This window comes from Dreissena polymorpha, chromosome 11, assembly GCF_020536995.1.
Source record: "Dreissena polymorpha isolate Duluth1 chromosome 11, UMN_Dpol_1.0, whole genome shotgun sequence".
Lineage (NCBI taxonomy): Eukaryota > Metazoa > Mollusca > Bivalvia > Myida > Dreissenidae > Dreissena > Dreissena polymorpha.
Window position 1 is genome coordinate 81,488,285 of NC_068365.1, and position 27,869 is coordinate 81,516,153.

Below are 27,869 nucleotides of genomic sequence, written 5' to 3' on the forward strand. Positions count from 1 at the left end.
TGTTTTGTCCTAGCTTGTTATGGTTTATTATAGAAGAATTTTGCATTTAGGAATTAGAGGCTGAAAGAGTGAAGCTGATGGAGGATGTCACAGCTAACAAGCGCAAGATGAAACAACTGGAGGACAATCTGCTGTACAAACTCACCAGTACAAAGGTAAGCTGAACGCCACTTAAGATAGAATTCACACATTTCTAAGTTATTTGCTCATGAACATAACTTACAAACCTAGGTGGGGTATTGGTCACAATCGTGACAATGCTTTATTTTTGTTCCATATAGTATTGAACTATAGAAAAATATCAGTAAAGAAAAAAGGCAAGTCACTGCTTTTTGGTTCTCAGTTAATAGAGAATACTAGGTTAGTGCCGAATAAAGCAAAGTTTATTTTGCGAGGCTTAGAAAATCTGAACCACCAGCATAGGCGAGTGGTTCAGATTTTTGTGCCGAGCAAAATAAACTTTGCTTTATTCGGCACTGACAGTATTAGATTTATCCCATCAATTTTCTTAGTCGTAAATTATTTCTTTAAAAAAAGAATAGGAAAATCGAACTACACGGAAAATCCCAAAGTTATTTTAAGCAAACATTGTTTCATCATTTTAATCATGCCGAGCCTAATACATTACAAAAAGATCAGTAACTAACCTGTTTTTCTGTTTATCATACCTCTATGTCCCCGATTTTTAAGAAATAATGAAAAAAACACTTAACAACTGCGGCTTTAGCGTGAAAGAACATGCATTGTGTCGTATGACGTGTTAATAATGACGTCACGAGTACGCGCACTTAATATTTGTTAATAGTGTTTTTTTTGCTTTATGAGTTAAAAATATATTACATCTTGGTATCAAATTGTTTGTGTTGTTGAATCTGATTCGATTTTACTAAAAATGATTATAGTTGATTCCGAGTAATATGACCATTCTCCGCTGCGTGTGACAGCTATATTTCAGCACTGCCAAAATAGAGAAAAATTTATTCCACAGTGGTTTATTTCGACAATGCACGTCTGATGATGGGATAAAATATATCATATTAATGCAATAAACTGGTATTGAAACTGTGAAAAAAAGACTATGGCTCCTGTGAGATTGCCCAATATCATGTACATGATGGTTAAAGTGATATTATGGGCATCTAACAGTTTATAGGTGTCTATCGCAACCGTTGTTTATTTTGGGTGTTTTCACTTCATGTACACTTATATTTGTTAATGCAGCATTGAAATACTAAAACAATATCCCAGAAAGAGAAAAATAATGCATTTGAATATCACCCGTACTTTCGTTTTGACAACTGACGACAGAAATGATTCGATGTACGATGTGAGTCTAAATGTAGTTTTCATGCACATTCGTTCATACAACACAAAGACAAAATTTTGTTTTACGGATTATTTCGGCTTAGAGGACTGGGTGAGTCATGTAAAATATCGAATATGATATATATTTTTTATAAACAACTGGTAGCAAGATGAATTGCAGATAATTGGTCAGTAACCACATTTAAACAAACTCTTTTGACCTGTTAATTCTTTTCAGCTCAATTCAACAATGAAAAATGCCCATAATATCACTTTAAATTCATAACAAGCCAATGTGTTAAATTCTTATGCAATAAGTCCTTATATGGAAATGGAGACAATGTACAGGGTATTAATTGAATCCCTTTCAAGTGAAGATGTTACATGCTCTTACACCAAAAAATGAACAAATGTTCTATATGTAAAACATTTACCTGACAAATTTAGTTCAACAGGTTGACAAACAAGACATGTAAATTAGCTACAATAGTAACAACACATTTGACTTTGTGAACCTTCTTGAGTATCAATCTGGGAAAGTTGGGTTAAATGCATGTGCGTTAAGTTTCGTCCCAGTGTGCACAGGCTTTTCAGGGTTAACACTTACCGCCTAAAGTGGAATTTTTGCTAATAAGAGACTTCCTTTCAACAAAAATACCATACCATTGTTTCATCCCTGATAAGCCTGTGCTGACTTCACAGGTAATTTGGGACAAAACTTTACACACATGAATCAAACTGAGTTTTTCCAGAGCGCAGTTAACTTTGAATGGATCTAACTATTCTGTTTGCAGGGTTCCCTAGTGGATGATGAGTCCCTGATCACTGTACTGGCAGTAACCAAGGTGACTGCTGCAGAGGTCAGTGAAAAACTCACTGTAGCAGCAGAGACTGAAATCAAAATCAATGAGGCCAGAGAAGAATTTAGGCCAGGTAAAGGATTTTGTATAATACTAGTCTTCAAAAATTGCACTATTTTATTTTATTTTAATGTTTAACTTCATTCGCAAACCAATGGATAAGTCTGATGTCATTCAGCCACAGCTCGAGACGCTCTGTTAGCACTCATCAGAAATTCATGTAGTGTAATTTAAACGTTCTCAACTGTTTCTTTCTGGTTAACAATAATGTTACCATATTTACAAATGTATTTGAATTTTACTGTAAAACATAAAAGAGAATATTGGGGGGAAATAAATCTTTTGAGGAAAATTCTTGCTGTTTTTTTCTGACATTGAGGCTAAAGATTTTGTTCAAGGGGCAATTAAGATTTTTCTTGATAAAGGCGTGTGGCAGCTTTTGTCTCTGAAAAGGGTCATGCGTTGCTTCAAATGTTGAGCAGCACCGCGCCAAAAAGTCATGCCTGATACACTATAAATAAACTTCAATAACGCATTGTTTTGTTTCCATTGCAGTTGCTACAAGAGGAAGTATCCTGTATTTCTTGATGTGTGACATGACTATAGTCAACAGAATGTACCAGACATCATTGGTACAGTTCCTGGGAATATTTGATCTGTCCATGGCAAGGTAATGCTGTGTTATAAAGATACAGAAAGACCACTTAAATGTTTTAATATTACTTTGCCTATAGATTTGTTTTCTGTTTATCGGCATGTGTTGCATTATAGCAGTCTAAAATATTGCCATACTGTATATAACACATTTGAAAAAAAGACTTAAGGGTATGATTATAACAATTGTACTCTTTTTTAGTGGTTATACAGTTAAAATAGTCCAGTGTGTTTTTCAAAAGAACTGAACATTTAGCAAAAGCAATTTATACATACTGCATGCAAATCTTTGTTATTCAGATTTGTTTTTCTTGTACACTTCAAGTTTGATAAGAGTCTATTTGAAAACTAAGAGGTATCATCTTCAAACTGTATAGGTAGATAGATTTCTCAGTGCATACTAATAGACATAACAATAGGCATAACTCTTGCTTCCATTTTTGTATAGTTATTTCCATCTTTTTATACTGAAATTGTGTCCAGAACAAAACTTGAAATCTAACACAGGAATCAGCTCAAAATTGCATACAGTAGGTAAGCAGATCTAATTGAGGGGATGCGCAATGTACAAGAGCCAGAACTCTGTCTTACATATTTTAAATGATATTTCTTATGGTTGATTTATTGCATTGAAATTATGTATGGTATATTTTTCGGTGTAGCTGTATTAAGCCAGATTTTCACCTTACCTGACCTTTGTAAGTGTCCAATAGAATTCAAATAAAATTTCCCGCGGCTAGGTACAAATGAATACACTTTATTTATTCCATTAGCTGATTTGAGTATACCACCAGAACATTGGAAACATATCCGCGTCTTTGTAACACTGTTTTACCGCATGAAACAATTTTATCTCTAATGAAAAGGCTTAATAAATAGAACAGTTAAACACTCAATTCTCGACATCAATTCAGTTTGTGTGTGCACCTTGTTTTTCAGAGGATTGCCAGGGCAAAAGCGTTTATACTTAAAGGCTATGTTCTTATATTTAGTACTTACTTCCATATTCATGTTAACATGTAAAAGTATAAAGAGCAGTGGAAGCGAGGTCTCACTTTAATGCATTGCATTTTAACCTGCGAGATATCAGCCAGGGTCAATTCGTGTGTGAATGTCAGAGTTTATATACTGGTCATCACCGGAGTTTGCGGCCAGTAAAATAATCATTATATAATAAAGACGCTATCCGTGAACTAGGTGACATGGAATTTTCTTTAGACCAGAATATGTTAAATGAAGATATTCAGCAATATAATTATGGTATGTCAATAATAGATTCTTAATGTGTTTTTAACAATACAATGATAAAAATTATTTGTGATTAATTTAACAATAATTATTCCACCATATTGACTAATGTATAAAGCATGAGCGTGATGATTCTCAATACTGTTAATAATCGAATCAAATAGCAATGCCCAACAAACCACTAAAACAGGTTTGTTCGAAGAACGCGCCTATAAATACGGTTACTTCACGTGTGGCCGGTTGACTCATATGTTTTAATTTTACTTCCATTCTTCTTTTGGTTTTCTGTTTTGTATCTATAGGTTTATGACCAGCAATATGTAATAATGTAAAATAAGCTGCGAAAACTCGGCTTAACATCCCGTACTGCATGTGATGCAGCTAAGAACTGCTCAGAAAAAGACATTCCCTATCCTTGATCTCATTCATTGAACTATCAACGCCGTTTATCTTTTTTTTTTAAAGATATTTCTTGTTCAAACTATACAAGGTTTTAGCTTGAAATTTCATATGCAGATCTAAAAGAAGGTGAGTGGAAAAAAGCATAACTTCTGCTTTTATAATTTTACAGTTTTTGCCCTTGTGATTTTTTTATACAGGACATATCTTGACTATCATACCAGGAATCAAGAAAAAAAATCATTGAGAGAAACTTGCACTAATGGATAACAAGTTCTAAAACCTATACTAGCAATGACCACTGATAAAGAAGTAAGCTGGAGGTTGGACAGGAATATCTGGGGCATTACATTGACAGTTCTCGTTAATTCCAGATCTGACAAGAACCCTGTTCCTACAAAAAGGATACAAAACATCATTGACTACCTCACCTACGAGTCCTTCCGCTACACTTGTCGAGGACTGTATGAGTCACACAAGTTCCTGTTTGTACTTCTGATGACATTAAAGATTGACCTCCAACAGGGCAAAGTCAAACATGATGAATTTCAGACTTTCATCAAAGGTAAACTTAACTTTGTCCATGCCAGGCCTATTTCTTTTAACTTAATACCAGAAATTTTAAAAAGAATGAACAACCATGCTAAAATTTTGGGAATGAGTTACATAAACAACAATGTCATGAACCGGCATTTTAGATTTGATCTGTTTATTTGAAAGCAAGAACACAAGATTTACTTAAATATTTTTTATTTATATTTACTAAAATAATGTCAAATAATGATGAGAAATTGGGTGACATATTTGGGTTTTCTTTATATACGAAATATTGACAAGTATATCAGTGGCAAGTATGCATGACGGTCAAAAGATTAAATATTTGGATCTGGTGTATGTTTAAAAACAAAGGGAGAACGATGCTGTCGACACAAGCCTTAGGCTGTATTTGCATTATTTATTTGTATCACAATGCTGATTAGCGTGCACATACCCAGTCCTATGTTGTAATTCAGCCAATCAGAAATAAACACGCATAGAACACTGACCAATGGGATTCATAACAGAGTTTCATGAGGCAAATGTTAGAGGGGAATAGGGCAGTTAGCGTTTAGACTTGGAGGCGTACGGATCGAGAAAGATACGATCATGTAGCTATCAGACTGTATTTGTATAACCGGAAATATTAGTTAAGTCAGACATTAAATTGGACTAGAAACTGATACATGGCGTTGTTGAATATTTTATCCTACATTATGCAGAGAAACCAACATAAAAGAGAGGGACCGACTTGTCCCATGCGTTACCCGAGAAAATGGTAGTTAATGCAAATCTCGTCATCTTGGCAATTCGCGCATGACGAGATATCGAATGATAGGCTACACACTGGTAATTTAAGAGTAAAGAACATTGCTAGTAACTATGTGTCGTCTATGAACTATGAACGATTACGGGACACAGGACGTTAAATGGTGCTTGTGAACCAAGGCTTCGAACAAAGAAATACTTCCACTTACGATTACGAAGCCATGAAAAACAACGCAAAGAAACTCCGTTTCGGCAACTTCTGTAACCAGTAACAACGACCGTGAGCCGGGAACAACGACATCAGACCGCACATATTCTGCAACTTCCGGTGAGTGACTGTTTTATTTCCTAACGCTTGTATCAAAATGGCAAATCAAATGATCCCTGAGTTATTTCAAAATTTGAATGAACAAATTAAAGATGTTAAAACGGCCATAAGCACTCAGACTATTTCACAGGTTGTACAATCATTTGATGGAAATTCAAAAGAATTTAAAAATTGGATTAAAAATATAGAAAAATATGGAACGCTTACCAATTTAGATGAGAATAAATTAAAATTTGTTGCTTACCAATCTAGTAAAGGGCTTGTTAGTGATTACATACATCGTTTTTTGACTGTTGATCCGACAGGGACGTGGACAGATTTAAAGGAACAGCTTAAATTAAGATTTGCAGAAATTCAAGACCCACAATACGCTTTCTCATTATTAAAGACGACTAAACAAAAGACCGACGAAAATGTTCAAATATACGCTGAGCGACTTTTATCTCTTGCGACTGATGCATACGAAAATATTGAAGGTAATTTAGACTATATAGAAAAACAGTTAGTAGAAATTTTTATAGACGGATTATGGCACGATTATTTGAGACTTAAATTAATGCGCGAAAATCATGCAACCCTATCAAATGCTTTAAAAAGCGCTATACAGGAGCAAAGTGTCAGAGCTAGATTTGAGTTGCGATCACAGGTAAATAGACTTAATAACATTACGACCGATAATATTCAGACAGATATCGATTATACACTGTAACTCCAATATAAAGCGCTCCGTTATAACGCTGAATCCAATATAACGCGGAGGGTGCTTGGCACCCATTTTTTCTCCAACCTTCCATTTGATTTCTGATTCAAATCCGTATTATGCAACTTCATGTATTTTCAGACAATTCAAAGATGGCGGCAATCACAGTCATGTTGATTGCTTTATTCAACCGTCCGTTGAACCGATTATAATCGCCTCGAGGTTAAACAACACCGACAGCTAATTGGTGTTAATGTTGTGTAATGTCAATAAAGGTGTGAAAAACTCGCGTGTCAGTGTTTATTACATGTATTCCTCATCAGAGCGGTTCAGTGCGATAATTTCCATAAGTTAAGTGCAAGCGGGATAGTTATACAATTCAAGTAATTCAAAACGATTGAAACATTCTTACTTTGATATGGTTGCAGTTTGACTATATTAAATGAGCGGCTGTGAAATATACTGCCTACTGTATAAAACAACTTTTTCTGTCATTTCATTATCATTCTAGTATTATGTCATTTAATCTTTCAGTTCGTGTATAAGAAATTAAATAATGCAGACGATTTATTTACATGCGAACGCAGTGTACCGGCAATTGTTAACAGAGTTTCACTTTCATTTTCGCGCGGTTTCAGAAAGTCCCCAGGAAACACGTTTTTTGCATGCGTATGACGCAATAAAACAATTTTTTGTACATGAGTCGTGTTGCATTCAATCTAAATTTAAAGTCGCTCGTCCAATGAAAGCTCTGCCCCATAATGCACTGTACTCTTAACACTTCTGAAAATGGCATATATGCGTACGGTTGTGTTTACGAATTTCTTAAACATATATCGTCATTAATGTTCAAGATTATTATTTTTTAAGTGATGTTGCAATTTTATTGGATTATCGGATAAATGTGCACATAAGAAAAGCCGCTTGCGGTATGTATACTGTTATCGATACGATTCGGTTTATATGCATGTATTTGCGTCAACACAGCATGGCAATATACATGACCTATATTATAGGCTATTCTATACCTGTTTTTTTATAGCGCCCTGCAGTAAATGAGCTCAAAACCTATAACGCGGACCCGTTATAACGCTGTTTCGCGGCTTGGACCCCATTGACCGCGCTATATTGGAGTTACAGTGTATTAGGTCATCTATTGTTTGCACATATTGCAAGAAACATGGTCATTCTATTGAAATCTGTCGCCGTAGGCAACGCGAGATAAGTGCATATACGGTAGGGCGGAACGGTCATACGATAGATCGAAACGGTAACAGGCGCAAGAACGAATATGACAAAAATTGGAAAGATAAAATTGATTATTGGAATTGTGGTAAATAAGGACACTTTAGTAGAGAATGTACTTAAAGAAAAACGTACATTAATCGAAAAAACTAGAAAATTCTTACCAAAAAGGGGTCTATGGTAAGAAAAAGTCGAGACATATAATATCGCTTTGTGTGGTAGTCCAAATTCTTGTGTTATTTCAACAGGTGGGTTTCAATTTAGAAGCCTGATAGACAACGGTGCTGAAGTTAGCATCGTGAGTAAACGTATTTATGATATGTTAAAACAAAAACCCGCACTGATAATAAAAAAAGTAAATCTTAAGTCGGTAAATGGAAATTCATTACATGTCCACAGAAGTGTAAAATTGAGATTCAAAATAGGGAGCATATATAAAGAGCACATGTTTTTTGTAGTAAGTAACATAAATAGAAATGTTATTTTAGGAAGAGACTTTTTACAAGATAATGGTGTCCGTTTATACTTTGATTTAGGATGTTTGAGGATTGATAACTGTTATGTACCTCTAGAAGAAGATGTACACCTTTCAACGATAGTGAGATTAACTAGACATACTGTGTTAAAACCACAAACTGCATATAGACTCTTTGCTCAAGCTAAAAGAAACTGCATACGTTCAAATACAAATTATGAATTCAATGGAATAAGCAATTCTTTCTTTGATAATGAACCTGGTTCAACAATTGTTAATTCAGTAGTCAAGACAACGCGTGATAGACAATTTCCCATTTTAATTATTAACAATACGCACAAAACAATAAGGCTTAGACGACACTGTGCCATAGGGCGAATAAAATCGGTAAATGATAATGAAATATGCTCAGTACAAGAAGTTATCAAAAATAATCAGCCGAAATCAGGCTTATCTAGAGATGAAATCTTATCAGATTTACGTGTAGACGAAGATCAAAAAGAAAATATTCTACCGGTACTCTTAAAACACAGAACTCTCTTCGCAAGAAATAATTTAGAATTAACACAAACTTCAGCGATAGAATTTACCATAGATACAGGGGATCATCCGCCCATTAAATTGAAACCGTATCGAACACCATTAAACAATAAGGTATTCATAGATAAAGCCATCGACGAAATGCTAGCCGCAAACATAATAAGTCCATCAAGAAGTCCGTGGAGCTTCCCTATTGTTTTAGTAGATAAAAAGAAAAATAACCATGACTCAAACAAAGATAATAAAGACGAGAAAAGGTTTTGTGTTGATTTTAGACAATTAAACAAAATTACAAAACCAATTGCCTATCCGTTACCATTAATAGATGATATATTGGCGTTATTAGGTAAAAGTAAATATTTCACCAGTTTAGATTTGATATCGGGATATTGGCAAATACCTATAAAAGAAGAGGACAGAGAAAAAACGGCTTTTGCTTCGGGATTCAGGGGTCTATTTCAATTTAATGTTATGCCCTTCAGTGCCTCCTCTGCCGGCGCTATATTTCAAGAATTGGCTAATAAAGTACTCAAAGGTTGTGAGGGCTTCGCTGTGGCATATCTAGACGATATACTAATATTCTCACCTGACTTGCAATCTCACTTAGCGCACGTAAATACGGTACTACAGAGTCTCAGTAAACATAACCTTAAGCTTAAACTAGCAAAATGTCAATTCTTACAAAGAGAGACTAGATATCTAGGCTTCATCATAGATCAAAACGGTATAAGGCCGGATCCGTTAAAGGTAGAAGCGCTCCGACAATTCCCTAGGCCAAAGTGCGTGCGCGATGTACGATCTATCTTAGGTGCAGCGGGATTTTATAGGAGATTCTGTTGGTCGTATTCAGAAGTAGTCGAGCCTCTCATTAATCTCACAAGAAAGAATGTCCAATTTAAATGGTCAAAACAATGCGAAGATAGTTTCATACAATTAAAAGACTCATTTACGCAAATCCCTTATTTTTCATACCCTGATCCAAAAAAAGGTTATATATTGTATACTGATGCATCTGATAAATGCGTCCGAGCCTGTTTGACTCAAAAATGCGACAATAACGAGACCAGGGATTATGTGGGCGAAAAGCCGATATTTTTCATATCGCACAGATTAAGCCCCACGCAATGCAAATATAGTACAATTGAAAAAGAATGTTACAGCATATTTTCAGGGTTCGCACAGAGCTTGAAAAGTGCTTGAAAATGAGTCCTATGCTTGAAAAGCCCTTGAACAAAGGTTGGCCTTGAAAAAGTGCTTGAAAAGTGCTTATTTCATGTAAAAAAGCCTTGAAAATGTTTATTTCTGCTCAAAATTACTTTTATCATCGCTTTAATTATTAACTTAAATCGTTCTAAAGGGAAATATTTGAAAATTTATCATAAATTCCTTCGCGCAAAAAGTTGAGTACGAAATAAAAGCTTCGTATTGAGTACGAAATGTTATGTGTACACGTCACAGATTATGTGTACTACGTCAGAGGTTCTTCGTTGTGATCAATTTTCGCGAGTGAAAACGCAGCGATGGGTAAGTGTCGTTTCAAACCAGGGTGGTTAACCGAATATTCCTGGGTACAGAAAACAAATGACATTCGAAAAGCACATTGTCGAGAATGTATGAAGACCATTGATGTCCGGGGATGGGGGAAAGCGCTTTGAAAAGCCACAAGAAAGGGGAAACCCACACAGAAAACATGATATTGAGAATCAATGTGTTTGTTTGTAATAACTTTAAAAAGTAAATACATATGTGAGACTCATTGAGTTAAGGATGGATATTAAAACATGTATTTGTATGTAATTAAATAACATGTATGAGTTAATATGGAATAAGTTTAATGAGTTTGAGCAATTAAATGACATTTACTGTGTTAATCTGGTTTGAAAATGCATTTTTTTAAAGGAAACTAACGTACTGTTCTTGGCCTTGAAAATGAAAAATTGGCCTTAAAAAGTCCTTGAAAAGTGCTTGATTTAGGTTTGCGATTTCTGTTTGAACCATGATTTTACAGTCTAAGTAAATTGCACCATTATTTACACAATGCTGAATTTGTTATAAGGAGTGATCACAAGCCGCTTAAGTATTTACTGGAAAGTCCGATGCAAAACAAGAAAATACAATTATGGGCCTTAAGTATAGGGGGCTATAACTGCAAAATTGAATATATACCGGGGAAAAAGAATATTATTGCCGACTTTCTAAGCCAACCTCCAAAAACCAAAATAAAGAATAATCAATGCGATCAAACAGAACTAGAATAAGATATTAACGATAAACATTTTACGATTAATTCGCAAATAAATAAGACCAAACACGCGAAATTAACGTATTCGACTCCACAAACATTGACCACAAGCAAATAATTGATAATATTATTACCCCGCAGCCACTCCCAGTCGACAACACAGCGTCGAACGATAACATATCAGGGCTTAATATGCAAATAGAACAAGAAAAAGACCCTCATATATGATCCAGAATTCACTGTCCAGGAATTTCTGTTACATCTCAAAGAATCACATTTTACCTTAACTTCCTGCTGTTTGTGCATGTAGTTTCTTATTTCATGGATAAGTGCATTAAACTGGCGAATATCATCACTGGTAAATGTAATTACAGCTTTCCACGATCAGGGGAAAATCCACATAATGTGGTGAAAATGTGGACATTTTTTTAGATTTTTTTTGATAGTGCATAAATCGCGTTTAATGTTGCATCTTTATGCCGAGTTACGTCTTGAACAAAGTAAATAATCAATAAACAGATGGAACCCCTAAAGCATGCTTACAAAATAGAAGAGCCTCTGTAAACCATTTAAAAGAAAAATAGATTTTTAAATTGGTCCTTCGAGACGTAATTTTCGAGTCCAATTTGTTACGTCTTTAGAGATATAAGTTTTACACTTAAGTCTGTGTCTAATCAGTGCTTACAATGGTACGGTGTTGCCTTCAAAATACCTACAATCATCATCAGAATAAATCAATTTGGGGGGTAACGTTACATTTCCGCTATTTCTAAAAATAAAATCGGGCGACCTTTTGTGTCCAAAATGTTACGTCTCGAAAAATCATTTTTTTTACGATAACGCTGTTTACTTTCACATATCGGTTGCGCAAAGGCGCCGGAAAATAACTGCACACATTATTTGATGACGTAGAACGCATTCAACGAATTTGTGTACACAAAAGCTGACAACATGGCCGAATGGTGTCCAGTCATTACACCCCCTGGACGTTACACCCCTGGTCATTACACCCACCAAGCCTGGTCATTACACCCACCAAGCCTGGACATTACACCCACCAAGATGTAAACATAATTGATTAGGTTCCTAAGGTGTGATCACACCTACCATGGGGCACACTTCACTTGATTAATGGTGTTTCTGCTTTAATGTGTGTCCAATGGGGGTCTGTCCAAGTGTTTTTTATTGTTTGTTTGTCTGAATGTCTGTCTTATTGATGTGCAGTGTTAATTGGGAAATAACAATTTTTTGGTGTGAAAAACATTTATCTTTGATCTTTTCAAATAATTTGTTAATTATCAAAGTGTAATAATAACACCTAAAATTAAAGGAGTTTGTTCACACCATTATTATTAAAATTCATTTGAAGATGTTGTTGTTTGATTTTATGAATTCTAAAGAATATTGCATCTTTATGTCGTGGCAAAAGAATATCAAAACATCAAACGTAACAAAGTTAATAAGACAAATACTCAATGCAAATTGTTTTTACTCATTGTCCCCATATATACCAGAACAATTTTAGAGAATATCATACTATAGGTATATATTGTTACTCTGTCAAAATGCCCCCAAAACAAATATTTTGGTGTATTGATTCAAATTGTAAAAAAAAGCGTGTTAATAGTTCTGATTTTGCTGTTTCATGTGATAATTGTGGATTATGGCAGCATATTAGATGTGGTGATACTGGTAAGTCATTTTCTTCTTCCTATTATAAACATTCTAGATCATTTGAGCTCCATGACATCATGCGATTTTGGACCTTAGGGCATTTTCCGTTTTTATCAAATGGTCTTGTAACTGATAAATAATTTAAAACACCAACTTGGTTTAAGCTTATTAGCTGCCCCATTCTTGACCAATTTATTTTTGTTAATACTCATTTATAAACTTTAACCTACACAATTATATAACTTATATAATTATTAGTCTCTATAAAAACATATCCATTAATTTTAATAATTAGATAACTATTTGTTACATTTTAATCAACTACATCATGTGGAAAGTTTGGAATCCTAATAATACTTTCTTATTTTTACATAAATGAAATTCAATTTAATGGTCTTATGGACATTACTGGGTATAACTTGGTATCTGTGTTTTATCTGTTTATATAACTTATATAATTATTAGTCTCTATAAAAACATATCCATTAATTATTAGTAATTAGAAACTATTTGTTACATTTTAACAAACTACATCATGTGGAAAGTTTGGAATCCTAATTTAATACTTTCTTATTTTTACATAAATAAAATTCAATTTAATGGTCTTATGATTTACATTTTATTAACAAAAATATAATTTTTCTAAAAATATGATATGTAACAGAATGGTATTTATGCAGGAAAAATGAAATGGGTAGAGACATGAGGGATTATACATGTAATATATATTTTTGTTGTCATACAAATAATTAAGTTTATCTTATGTTGCATTAAGACTCATGCCCCAATTTAGTGTTTTAAATCATTGACACAGTTTTGTGTCATCATTTATGAAACACAGTTTGTAAAACTAACAGTAACACTGGGCCAAACACTGGGCCACTTAGATAAACATTGTACCTATTTGGGCCACATTAGGGCCAGACAAAGACCCTCTAACTGTTTATTAGGGGCCATAAAAGATACACAGACTATTGCTAATTAGGGCCCTCCCATAAACTGTGAAAACATGCTTTGATTGCTACAGTAAGTGACAGATTCCTGTTAATTGTGTTTCAATATAAAAAAGGATTTCTTCAATGATCCCTAATTATCAATTCTGACTTTAAATTTTAATGATATTATAATTAATAAAACAACTGTCACTTTAAAGTATGCAGTAAAATTTTATATATCATACTGTGACAATATGTTACTTCTATTTCAATATCTAACAAACTAACTGAAACCAACAGATATAGGATATTTTTATCCTCGCGCAGCGTGCAAACACAGAACCTCTCAGGAAACTTGTCAATTACATTGACTCAACCTGGATTCAGTCTTTGACCTTCCCAATACAGAGTTGGTGTATATACGGGTTACATGTCAGAACCAACAACGATGTGGAAGGCTTTCACACACGTTTGAATGGCGTTTCTGGTGGTAGATCACTGACATTCTACAAACTTGTACCTGCACTCAGAAAACAAGCACTGGAGGCTGAGTTGGACATTGACCAGCTGGTTGATAATAGTGTTGGCAGACGGCAAAGAAACCAGTATAGGGAATGTGACAGGAAGACTTTTGATGCCTGGAGAAAGTATGAGGCCAAAGAGATCAGTACATCGGGACTCTTGAGATTAGTGAGTAGGTTGTACGGTGCGGCTGAATATAAAGTATAGAAATTGTCTAGAATCGTGAAATCTCACTAGTAGGAAGTGTATATACTGTTTAAAGTGAAATGGGATTTCTTGGCAATATTATTTTAGTTTTGTTATTTCTGTCTGTATATTCCTGAAAAAAAGTATTAATGATTTAGATGCATATTATTACATTTTGGTGAAATAAAAAGAAATGTATAAATTTAAGATTGTGTTTTGTTTATTCTTAATATTTTTTTTATTTATCATTTTTTGAAATTTATTTTCAAAGTTTTTTCTGTCTGATTATTCTTGAAAAAATTATTTATGATTTAGATGCATATTATAACATTATGGTAACATAAAAATAAATGTATATGAATTAAGATTGTGTTTTGTTTATTCTAAATAATTATTGTATTTATCATTATTTTATTGTGTTTTCAAAGTTTTTTCTGTCTGTATATTCTTGAAAAAATTATTTATGATGTAGATGCATATTATTACATTATGGTGAAATAAAAATAAATGTATATGAATTAAGATTGTGTTTTGTTTATTCTAAATATTTATTTAATTTATCTTTATTTTTATTTCTTCAAGTTTTTTTGTCTGTATATTCTTGAAAAAAGTATTTATTATTTAGATGCATATTGTTACAGTCATTAAATAATTTGAGCAACCATTAATCTCATCAGTGTCATCTTACATGACAAATCCAATTAGTGGTTCATAAGTTGATAACACCTTTCTAATCTAATCAATATCTTGGTGGGTGTAATGTCCAGGCTTAGTGGGTGTAATGACCAGGCTTGGTGGGTGTAATGACCAGGGGTGTAACGTCCAGGGGGTGTAACGACTGGAAACCGGCCGAATCTTCGACACGAGTTCGGTAAGTGAAGAGAGTTACGTCTGAAATAACCTAACCTAGCCTTAAACATCCGAGTTTTTTTGTGAAACGACATGCCTTAGGTATCGTTTTATTGTTTTAAAGTAATTCGAATAGAATTATGATTTGACTTTGGTACGAAAATAAAATGCAAATGAATAAAGGACGACAGAACTGCAAGATTCAATGGCGATGTTCAAAATAGACGTCGTGTCCAAGTTACATCTTAGGAATGAAAATGCATTTAGTCGTCTTTGTTGTCTGCTACGACTTATATTTTCCCACATACTTGTGCCTGGATGGAAACAAATTAGAGATTACCCTGTTCCATGTTTTAAATTGTTATGTTTAACCAAATACAGTGTTTGAGCAAAAGATGTAACGTGGACTACATTTTCGACATAAAGGATGTAACTTGGACTACAATTAATTGGGAAACCCGTCGTGTCCTAGTTACATGCCATGTCTTATCAGAAGGCAATTTCTGATCATTTAATTGTTGGGAAGAAAATCATCATGACATTTTTAATCCATTCCATCCTGAGTTGTTTCCCTATTTATTTCATACAATAAATTAACTATACACTGTTCTAATTGAGTTTGCTTTCTAAGATGTAACATTGATGCAATGAGTTGTGTCTTTGTTACAGGGACTTTTTTGTTTTGGTGTCAAAATTACATCTTCAATGTGCACAAGTAATAGTTGTATGTGCATCAAAGTGTTATAAGTACTTTAAATGGTTGCAGTGCAGGTAAGTTCATACATTGATCAGCAATGCTTTTTCTTTTATCTGCATTTAACAAACACATGTTTTTCCTGATGTCTGTGCCAAGAGATGTAACTGGACACTAGCAATTGATGTCCATGTTACGTCTGATGCAGTGACCAGACCCAGCAGTTAGCCAGTGACCAGACCCAGCAGTTAGCCAGTGACCAGACCAAGCAGTTAGCCAGTGACCAGACCCAGCAGTATGCCAGTGACCAGACCCAGCAGTCAGCCAGTGACCAGACCCAGCAGTATGCCAGTATCCAGAAAACTTCATTAAGGTACATCTTTTCAATACATTTTTAAACAGTTTTTTTTAAGGATTCAGCACAAGACTATTTCAACTCAGAAGATAGAATAGTGTTGTGCCAAGTCCTCATAATTCATAGTCTTCGAAATATTTAATGGTTAGGATCACCAAGTCTACAGGTTTTAAATTATTTTGATACATTTTTTAAAAGTGCAATAGGGGTTGGTCAGAGGTTATGGTCGCTAAACTCTCGGGGCCCTCACAGTGCAGGTTTGTGTCTCGGTCGGGGCAAGATTTGGGATGCCTTCAACGTACCTGATGTACGTTTGTGGTCCTACCATACATACACATTGGTTCAAAACAAATAAACATAGACATATTCAGTGTTCATAAGTTTTATGTATGTATAAGTATGTGTTTTACGACAGGGAGCTCGAACAGTCTCTGTGTAAGCAGACCAAGAAGTCGGCCATTGACCAAACCGAGCAGCCATCCAGTGACCAGACAGCCAATGACCCGACCAAGCAGCCAGCCAGTGACCAGACAGAGCACATAGCCAGTGACCAGATGACTTCATTCAGGTACATCATTTTAATACTATTCTAATTAAGAAAATAGAATAGTGTTGTGACGAGTGATGGGGTTTACGTCGCTTTTTAACAGCTTCGGTCATATCATGGCGGTCAGTGCATCTACCATGCTTTCCTGGCTTTCTCACACCAGTACTTACACCACTTCTTTCCATATCGCTGACTTCATACTCACATAATCTAAGTATTGTAGGTGAGTGACATATTTTCATTGCCGGAAAGAAGTTCGAACCGACCGGATCTCGAACCGGATACTCAATAGTTAGTTTCACCAAAGCTACAATATTTAAGTTATGTTATTTAGGTTATGGTAGATATCATCTCGGGCTCTGACAGTGTGGGTTAGAGTCCAAGTCGGGGTAAGAACTTCTGTGTGGGATGCTTTCCACTTACCTGTGTTTGTGGTTCTACCATACATACACATTGTTTTAAAACATAAACATTCAAAAAGGTATTAGGTATGTATTTATAAGTATGTGTTATACCATAGGGAGCTTGAGCAGTCTCTGTGGAATTGGACTGAGCAGTCATCCAGCAACCAGTCAGAGCAGTCAGTCAGAAACCAGACAGAGCATTCTGATAGTGACCAACTCGAGCAGTTGGCGAGCAAGCAGACCAAGCAGTCAGCCAGTAACTATGTCGAGATGTTACCCAGTGATGAAACTGTAAAGAAGTTCAATGATGTGACCAGACAACCACCAAGCTCCAATACTGAACAGATAATCAGGTACATTTATATACTAGATTTATTATGCTTTAAGAAGTTTATTTTAATCTGATATTTTTTTTCCCAGTTTTTAAATTCAAGACAACTTGCAGGTCTCTCTCTCTCTCTTCCCCTAATTTAAGCATTGTAGTAAGCAGTTACTATACACTCAATATTGGAATACCCTTACCCAGGAAATGTATGTTCATGTATAAATGATCACTGTGATACATGTAGAACCTAATGAGTGTTTGAAAAGGTACTTGTCTTAATAAAAAATAATAGACTAAGGTGATAGATATAAATATTGTATTAAATCATTACCATAGGATTTGTGCTGGAGATTACATATTGATCAAACATGGTAGAAGTTTTCTTCCTGGTGTAGTGAGTAATCATTTTGTTGGGGTTAATCGTTAGTCCAGTTTATTGTTTCTGTTCCATTGTTTTCAAGTACTTCAACCCTTTGCAGTATAAAATGAAATTGAAAATGCCATGTGTGGATAGCATGAATCAGCCGGCTGATCTTGTTTCATGCTATTCACTACTAATCTTTATACTGGTATAATCTATATAGTGGTATGCAAAACAAAATTTGTTATGTCTATGAAATGTGTACCATTGGAACTGTTTTTTTTAAATTGAGTAGTAACATAAAAGATGGGTATATGCTGCAAAGGGTTAATGTCATTCACAGTTATTTTTAAGAATTCATTTTCTTTCTAGTTTGAAACTATATTGAACTGTCTTTGAAATTTGAAATCAATGTCTGGCAAACTTTTAATATGTTTGTATACATGTATATATTTAATAAATTTATAATTTGATTTTTGGAGATAATTCAGAATTTCAAATAAAGGTGTTTTTTTAATGAGACAATTTCTTGTTCCAAACCATAAACAACACTTAAGTACTGAAGTGAGCATTTAATAGGAAGCAGCTAAACATGCCATTGAATCAAGCAAGCATTTGTTTTAAAGCTAGAAACACCTTACTTGTTATAAGTAACAATAGTATAGAAGCTTTTGTTTTACTATATAAGCAGCAACTTTAACTCAATAGTTAACAACTAAACATGTATTACATTTTAGGTGGATGAATGGCCGTGGGTCATATTCTTCAAGAAATATAAAGATAATGCATGGGTTATGAATGAAATAAGGCATACCATCCTTGAATCAGATATCCAGAGAAAGTTGGAACCACCTAAAGTGTCCAAGCTAGGTCGTCGGCTACTTTACAGATTTGAAAGTAAGTTGAAGTATTTAATGTTACATTAAGTATGCATCAACTGTGACATGTACATTGTAAATGTACTGTGGCCTAATGGTTAAGGTGTCCGCCTTGGGACCGGGAGGTTGAAGGTTCGAGCCCAAGAGGGAGCGTTTGTCCAGGAAATGTTTCTTTTGGGACTTATTATAAAATGGCCAGTTCCTGAGCCGCGAGCTAGTTAAATTAATGGTTAGTGACTGAAATCCGTCTGGCATCTTGCCTAGTGATAGAAGTTGGGAGGTACTTGGTATAATCAGTTGGAAGTGTCTCATAAGCCAGACTGACTTACCCTTTTAATAGGGGTGACACTATAATAAACAAAACCTTTACCTACATACATTTGTTTTCTCAGATTTTGAAGCATTTCCCCCGTCTTTGACTTTATTTTGACTTCTTGTTTTGAATTTTAAAAATATGTAACTCATCCTATATTTCCAGGTTACAAGGAAGACAAGTGAAGCAGAGAGAGAGGGAGAAATACCATGTTTGCAGTTTAGAGTTTGCTGTTGTTTTAGTCTGTGAAAATCTCAGAATAAATAATATGTTAATTACTATCTGTCTCCTTAAAAGCTATTATTTTTTTATTACCCTGCAAGTTAAAATCCGTTTATCTGATTGGTCAATATGCACTGAATATAGTTTAATATTCCTTGTCATTCATATATTGATATAAAATCAGATTTGTGGTTTAATTTTTGAAGGTGTTTAGCCCCTTTTAAGTTCTGTAATGTGCTTAGTTTTTTATTTTGAAAAGTGAACCAATTAACTAACCAATTAGCTAACCAATTAGTTAACATTGTTTAATGCAGGTTGGAATTAATGCTGAAATATAGGAGCTTTCAGCATTTCTTTCAATCAGCATTAAACTACATACATGAAAAGGTGAAAATAGGATAAACTTCGGTTATCTCTTCGCAATTTGTCTGATTTCTTTGACATCGAGATAACGAGAGTCATTTTGTCGTCCAATGTTAGTCTCTGATTTCTAAAAACATGTCAGAATTGTCATTTATAATCAAGAATTATGAACTGCTATCGTTTTAAATGTTTCTAAGTAACTAGTCTTTCATTTGGAATCAAAGAAAGGAAAAACTTTTGATTATTTTAATGTTTTTTATTGAATAAATGTTCAATTTTTGTGTCCAGTTACATCTTCGATTAAAATTGCACATATTTTAATGTCATGGCACTTTGGAGTGGAAAATCTATGCTAGGAACATGAAGTTGTTGGTAATTCAAGAAAGGAATGAATCTCATTAGAACTGTTCATCTATTTCCAAAATTAAAGGCATAAAATTCCATCGAGTCCATGTTACATCTCCAAATTCAGGGAAAACAAAACATCATAATATAAGGGTACACATCTTAAATATGAATTTGACAATTTCACAGTACAACCGTCTTATTTCAATACAAATATTCACATCATTTTATTTTAAGTATCATGTTGTGAAAATCCTGGACACCAAACATTTTGAGATGTAACAGAAATTCCTGGACAACGAATTCTGGATCATATCTGAAATCAAAGCGAGATTAAGATTAGGGAAACAGAACAAGAATGAAGATGATAGATATATTACGGTTGATGGCATACTGTACTACATATCAAACGTAGATGAGGAACCTACTCTCAGGCTTTTTGTACCTAAACACCTGACTGGTTCAGTTGTCAAGCAATATCATGATGAAAACGGGCATCCTGGGTCTCAAAGGCTTTTTCAGACACTAAAAGAAATATTACTGGCCTAAAATGTTCAAAGAATTAAATGATTATGTATCAAAGTGCATTATATGTCAAAGTAGAAACTTAAAAGCAATTAAAGCTCCCATATCGTCGCATACCTCAATACCGCAGTTTCAGTTTTCAGTTGTTTCCATAGATATATGCGGGCCATATCCGAAAACGCTTTCTGGAAATAGATATATAATATGTTTCGTAGATCAATACTCGGGATACATAGAAGCGTTTCCGTCGCCGGATAAATCTTCTGATAGCGTAAAACACCTGTTAATGAACGAGATTTATTGCCGTCATAGTTGTCCTATAAGAATTATAACTGATAACGGAAAAGAATTCACTAGCACAGCGTTCACGGAAACATTAAAATCAATGAACATTGACCACGTAAAAACGACAATATATCATCCCGCGTCTAATGGCATGAACAAGCGTTCACATGGGACTATGAACAATATACTATCAAAACGGGTTCAAGAAAATGTACAACAATGGGACTTACATTTAAACATGTCTTTAGCGGCAATGAGATTTAGTACATCCGAGACTTCGAAGCACACACCGTTTTTCTTACTTTTTAATAGAGACCCTATTCTTCCAATAGACAACTTGTTAAAGCCTAGATGTAAATATCACGGTGAAGATTATCATAAAATAATATTAGAAGAACAACACAAATCATTTAAAAAGGTATGTGCCCAAATTCAAAAATCGAAACGTAGACAAGCTGATTATGTGAATAAAAATACGAAAGATATTAAATTCGAAATCAATGACCCCGTTTACTACAAAAACTTTCAACGTAAGAATAAATTAGACAGTAAATGGAGACCATATTATCGTATAATCGAACGAAAGTCGCCGTTAACATACGTAATAAAGAATCAGTTAGACAACTCAACTATTAAAGTTCACGCTGATCAAATAAGGCATGCAAATATCGATGAATGGCCAATGATAGATAAACCACTAGCGCGCCCGATTAGAAAAGCAAATTTAGCCTTTGCGGACGACACATTATCTTCTGATAGCGATTCAAATACGTCAGTACATGGGTTACCTGTAATTACGCAACAGACCCGACAGATTAGAGATAACACGGATGACGAGGAAAACATTCCGCTTGCTGAATTGCAAAAACATTTGAGAAACAAACAATTCGCGGATATACAGTCAAGCTCCAGTGAATCAGATACGATGCATTACAATAACAGTAATTCACAAAACTCACCTGTACGTAGGTTTGAAAATGATTCTTTGGATGATCAGATGCAAATTGACGCGGTAGCGTTAAAACACAAAAAAAACGAAAATTAACCAAAAAGACTTCACGTTCAAATAACGCCATGAAGAAAGCAATTTTCACGTGCCTTCAGACAATGGCCGAACACATGTAAATGAATGGACTACAAAATAAAGCGAGATAGATGTCGAGACTTAAAGACCCCAAATTTTTGTATATAGAGAAATATGTTTTGATTGCATATGTATTAGATATGTAAATCGATGATTATAGAGGACGGTATCGTCCGATTTTGATAATGTATCGTCATTAGCATTTACGGGTTTAGAATGAAATGAAAATGTCATACTTTAGTATACGGGTGAAATGCCAATTATCCGTGCGAAATAGCAACCAGCTCTGAAGCGTAATAAAACTTTTGGGAGATATTTATACAAACTAAGACCCGATTTAAGATTTATTTCAAGTATGAACACGAATACATTTACACCCAGGGTGGGGTAAATAAATTGAAAAGTTTAATACCATATGTTAAGATTAGGAAATTGAAGGATAATATAAATGACAGACATTTGATTAACGGAACAGGTCAACCTATCGACATATAGGATTGTTATTACGTCAATTATCGTCGTAGCGGTACATATGAAAGCGGTCAACCGAAAATCTTATTTGTACAGGCCATATAAAGTTTTATGTCACACCGAATAATGAAGTTTGAATAATTTATTGTGCAAATATGGTTTCATTTCCCCAATGTAATTCTATTATCGGGAACATCTGTTGGTATGGTCTTAGCTCTATATAAACAATTAGGCTCGTAGGTCAACGTTACTTCAAACTAATGAAATTTAAATAATTGATTATATAAGTGTGATTCCAATTTCCCAAGATTATCGCAGTGTTACGTTTCATATTAACAATGAGGTTTGTCCATAGATAACATCTGGTTATATGATCAAGTATGCTTAATGAAACGAGGTTTCCTGTTCCCAAAGTGATAATTGTGTATATATCTCAATCGGGTACAAACATGACAAAAAGACCACACCTGTCGCAACGGACGGTAAATACCCAATTCGTTTATCGATCTAATCCGATTGACCGACACTTTAGTATCGTATCAGACTAGTTTATGACAACGCACTTGACAACGACATTAACCAACGCTAGCTTATGCCCTGCAGCGCTCAAGTAAAAACCATTTTTGGCATATATAACATTTAAATATAGTTTGTAAATATCCTTAAAAGCAACGCACTGTATCTTTTATTAGTATGATGCAAAAGATACAACTATATTGCTATGATTCATTAAATTTTTGATACTGATCGTATATGTAGTTTGTTCTTTTTCATTTCTTCATAAGAATGACTACATTAAGACAAGGGATTTTGTTTGTAAAATTTTGTTCTCTAAGTAAATAAAACATAATAAAGCACAATGCATTTCATTGAATAGACAAACGCGTATAGTTTAAATAAAACCTAATAAATTTGCATCATGAGAATCGCGTTCCTTTAGCAAATTAATTTATATTTGGGTATATCTTATCATAAGTGTGATAAGTAATCTGAGTGCTAATATAGCAAATTCCATTAATATGTAAATAGAAGGCCCGTTTATCATTTCATGTAATTGACCCTATAAGATTTGCCAATGCGATACAAGTTAAGGAGAAAAACAGCACTCCTGACATCGTTGGCTTGGTTTGCCTGCAGCAACATGCGTTCATAACGCATTTGAGATCGTGATCAGATCTTAACGCCCCGACACACAAGACAAATATGTCATCGATATACAGATATCTTCGACGACGATGTATCCGTCGAGAAAAGATGACGTAACAGACGACTTCAATTAGGATCAACATTGTCGACATCGATCCCAATTGTGAATCAGCATCAGTACCATACAACGAGTGGATTGTTAATGGACATTTCACGCGTCGTCGAAAATTATTTTTAAAGATACGATGATATGAATGGACTTGATGAAAAATCGCGCGTACTTTGTACATATATTAGGTGAACATTTTTATCGTCTATGAACTTATATATATATATATGTGTTACCTTAATTACGTGTACATAAACAATAATTATAATACTACAGTCATGAATGCAGAACATTCTTCAGAACTATATATAATAAACGTTTGAAGTATTCTAAAGCGTGCGACAACCGAGGACCAACAGCTTCTCTGACTGACAATCATCGTCTTCATTCGGAAGCCGCTGTCTTCAATAGACTGCATGTTACCATCTACAACCAGATGTCACATACTCTCCAACCAGACGTCTCATCTCTTCACCCAGACGCCACATAGCCTCCAGCAAAGATGTCAAAAAGGGACAATATTCGTATTGGATTTCCCAAACCAGTGACACATTCCACTTCATTGTGATTGACATTGACTATTTAAATATTCCGACGTTTTATTATTTCAGCAGAAACATTCGTTAAAAATTTCATTAATAATTTGCAGATTTTCATCATATATATGTTTTAGTCACTGATGTTTTCATGTTTGCGTGTTTGATTTTTTCATCGTATGTGTTAATATGTTTTCGTTTACTTCCATACTTACATTCTTAAAGATTTTTCTGTATCCTAAAATACATAAAAATCAAATTGAGAGGATAAGTTGTGTCAAATAATGATGAGAAATTGGGTGACATATTTGGGTTTTCTTTATATACGAAATATTGACAAGTATATCAGTGGCAAGTATGCATGACGGTCAAAAGATTAAATATTTGGATCTGGTGTATGTTTAAAAACAAAGGGAGAACGATGCTGTCGACACAAGCCTTAGGCTGTATTTGCATTATTTATTTGTATCACAATGCTGATTAGCGTGCACATACCCAGTCCTATGTTGTAATTCAGCCAATCAGAAATAAACACGCATAGAACACTGACCAATGGGATTCATAACAGAGTTTCATGGGGCAAATGTTAGAGGGGAATAGGGCAGTTAGCGTTTAGACTTGGAGGCGTACGGATCGAGAAAGATACGATCATGTCTGACTGTATTTGTATAACCGAAAATATTAAGTATGTTAGACATTAAATTGGACTAGAAACTGATATATGGTGTTGTTGAATATTTTATCCTGTATTATGCAGAGAAACAAACATTAATAGAGAGGGACCGACTTGTCCCATGCGTGACACGAGAAAATGGTAGTTAATGCAAATCTCGTCATCTTGGCAATTCGCGCATGACGAGATATCGAATGATAAGATACACACCGGTAATTTAAGAGTAATGAACATTGTTAGTAACTATGTGTCGTCCATGAACTATGAACGATTACGGGACAATAAGATATTTCTTTTTGGGATTTGTATAACTAAACTGAATGCAAACTAAAGATGTTCTATAAGTTCTTTTATAACATTCAAAATGTTATTTTATTTCTAACAAATCCAAATGGACTGTCTGCATGGTTGTGTTGGTTAATATTTAACCTTCTAGCTTAAATATTCACTTTTATACGGAAAGGCTATTTGAGATTAACTAGCTCTCAATAAATGCTATAAGAAACTGGGGTTGCTCCCCCAAACTGCCTGTTCCGCTAGATGCTCATTCTGGGCTGCTACAGGTGGTGCTGCCCTGGACCTGAATGCGGTCACCCCCAAGCCTGCCAAGTGGATCTCAGACATGACCTGGCTCAACCTGGTGCAGCTCAGCTCCCTGGCCCAGTTTGCAGAGATCCTCAACCAGGTGACACGCAATGACAAGGGCTGGAGGGCCTGGTTTGACACGGACGCTCCAGAAGAAGAGATCATGCCTGACGGATATACAACTGCCCTGGACTCCTTCAAGAAACTCTTGCTTATACGGTATCAGCAATTAATTTGCAACAACTTCTTGACTTGAGTTTGCTATCTGAAGATTAGGCCCAATTGTGCACTTGTTGCTTCAAAGTGATCATATGTTGATATAAGATAAAAATCTAGGCGTTAATAAGACAATAATGAGCAATATGTTCACCTTTGGTCTCACAAGAAGTAATATTAAGTAAATATTTAAGGCAAGAAATGTTAAATGACTGCTAAGCAGCTAGTTAGTAGTATAGAGCACTCTCTTTCCTTGGCTAACCTCGTTTTTGATTATCCAATACATAATTGCATTTTGCACAAACTGAAAAGGCAAGTTAAAATAATTTAACTGACAGTTCATGTCTATGTACTATGTGTGCAGGAGCTGGTGTCCAGACAGGACAGTTCCACAGGCGCGCAAGTACATCAGTGACAGCATGGGGCCCAGGTACGCCGAGGCCGTGCTACTCAACCTTGAGGACACGTGGGCTGAGAGCATTACACGCACACCACTCATCTGCTTCCTGTCCATGGGATCGGACCCCACCAACCAGATTGAGGGACTCGGCAAGAAGAAACAACTCGGTTGGTACATGTGGCAAGGTTACAACAAATTAGCTCTGTTTGGGGAACGTGGGGCTTAATGCAGATGTGTCAGTGTCATACCAGATTGACCTGTGCAGTTTGGGCTAAATGAAGTCCTTTTTAAAGCAAAAATTCAGTTAAAGCGGAAAGTGATTTCCCTTATTAGCCTGTGCTGACTGCACAGGCTAGGCGGGGACAACACTTTAAGCACTTGTTTTAATGTCATAAATACACACCTGCTATCCCTAGCTATACCTTCTAGGAGGGTTAGCTTCTCCAGAAATCTTCAAGTGCCGGAATTCGGCCACCTCTCTAACTGAAAACAGATCAGGTTAAACATAGTACAATGTAACCTAACCGGGAATCAAGAACCGTAACTCGTCTTACTTTTTTGGAGAACGCCGTGCAGTTTGCCATTTTTCATCGGCTCTGAAATTTGGTTGTTTTTATTATATTCTGCGTCGTATATGGGTTTGAAATTGATGAATTAGATAATTTATCGTTTCTGCTTCATTCAGAAATCTTTTCTGGTATTATTTTGTTATTATTTAATTGATTTTCAACAATTTGCAGGGATTTTACATATGCTCATGAATTGAGCACGTGCATTTCGTGGCCTTTTTTGTCAACACGTATTGACTATATTGTACAGTATTTCTGCTTTGCTTTACTGTTTATTTCATTTATTTTGTTCAATTTAACTGTTCTCTTACATAGATTTCTTTCTTTTTAAGAATGAATATACAAATTTGAGGCTCTTGTGGACACATTAAGGCTTCGTGGGATTCCCACAAGACTTGTTTGTCTTGTATTAATTGTACCATTGAACATAAATGTTCTGTTTGCAGTGCTTGGGACGATGCGACGTGGCAGAGAGCAATCTGTTGCAGAACGTTTCTTAGCAGAAAACGGACAGATGAAACGTCATCAGATGAGAAATTCCCTGTGACTTTGCAGACTTGGGACAAGAAATTGCAGCATCAGTCACTGGGTTTAGGGCAAGATGGAGATCGTACTACGCTAACTTAGTTAGAAAGTCGATCAACATCAGACCATTTGGTGACAAACGTCAGCCGGTCTATGCCCGATGGCATTGGTAAAGGAATACGACCAATTCCGGACCATTTGGCAGCCGCCATACAGTCATTGCCTGGTGACAACACTGGTCATAGTATGCCCGGTACGTCACCGGGGACCGGTCCATGGAACCGGGGTCCGGTCACCGGCACGTACCGGGGACCGGTCCGGTCAACGGTCCATGACATCAGTCACAGGGGACCGGTCCGGTCACTGGTCTTCTATCAACATTGACTGGTCCGGTCACGGGTCAATACCACTGGTCACCAGGGACCTGTCCGGTCACCGGTCAATACTACCGGTCACCGGTCAAAACCATGG

At 35.2% G+C, this 27,869-nt stretch overlaps 1 protein-coding gene across 3 annotated transcripts in view; it reads left to right on the top strand.

The window, feature by feature from the left end:
* The window catches only part of LOC127850763 (dynein axonemal heavy chain 8-like), a 232,215-nt gene that overhangs the window by 183,921 nt on the left and 20,425 nt on the right, over positions 1 to 27,869 (top strand). For 2 of the 3 annotated variants that reach the window (XM_052384053.1, XM_052384052.1), the window contains exons 75-80: positions 51 to 155; positions 2,100 to 2,238; positions 2,721 to 2,835; positions 4,841 to 5,031; positions 25,667 to 25,907; positions 26,269 to 26,471. In XM_052384053.1, coding sequence (XP_052240013.1) covers positions 51 to 155; positions 2,100 to 2,238; positions 2,721 to 2,835; positions 4,841 to 5,031; positions 25,667 to 25,907; positions 26,269 to 26,471 — 994 coding nt within the window. Of the gene's footprint in view, positions 1 to 50; positions 156 to 2,099; positions 2,239 to 2,720; positions 2,836 to 4,840; positions 5,032 to 5,725; positions 6,100 to 16,369; positions 16,535 to 16,931; positions 17,085 to 18,890; positions 18,970 to 25,666; positions 25,908 to 26,268; positions 26,472 to 27,869 lie in introns of those variants that run through there. The other variant, XR_008035439.1, reaches the window with a different exon arrangement.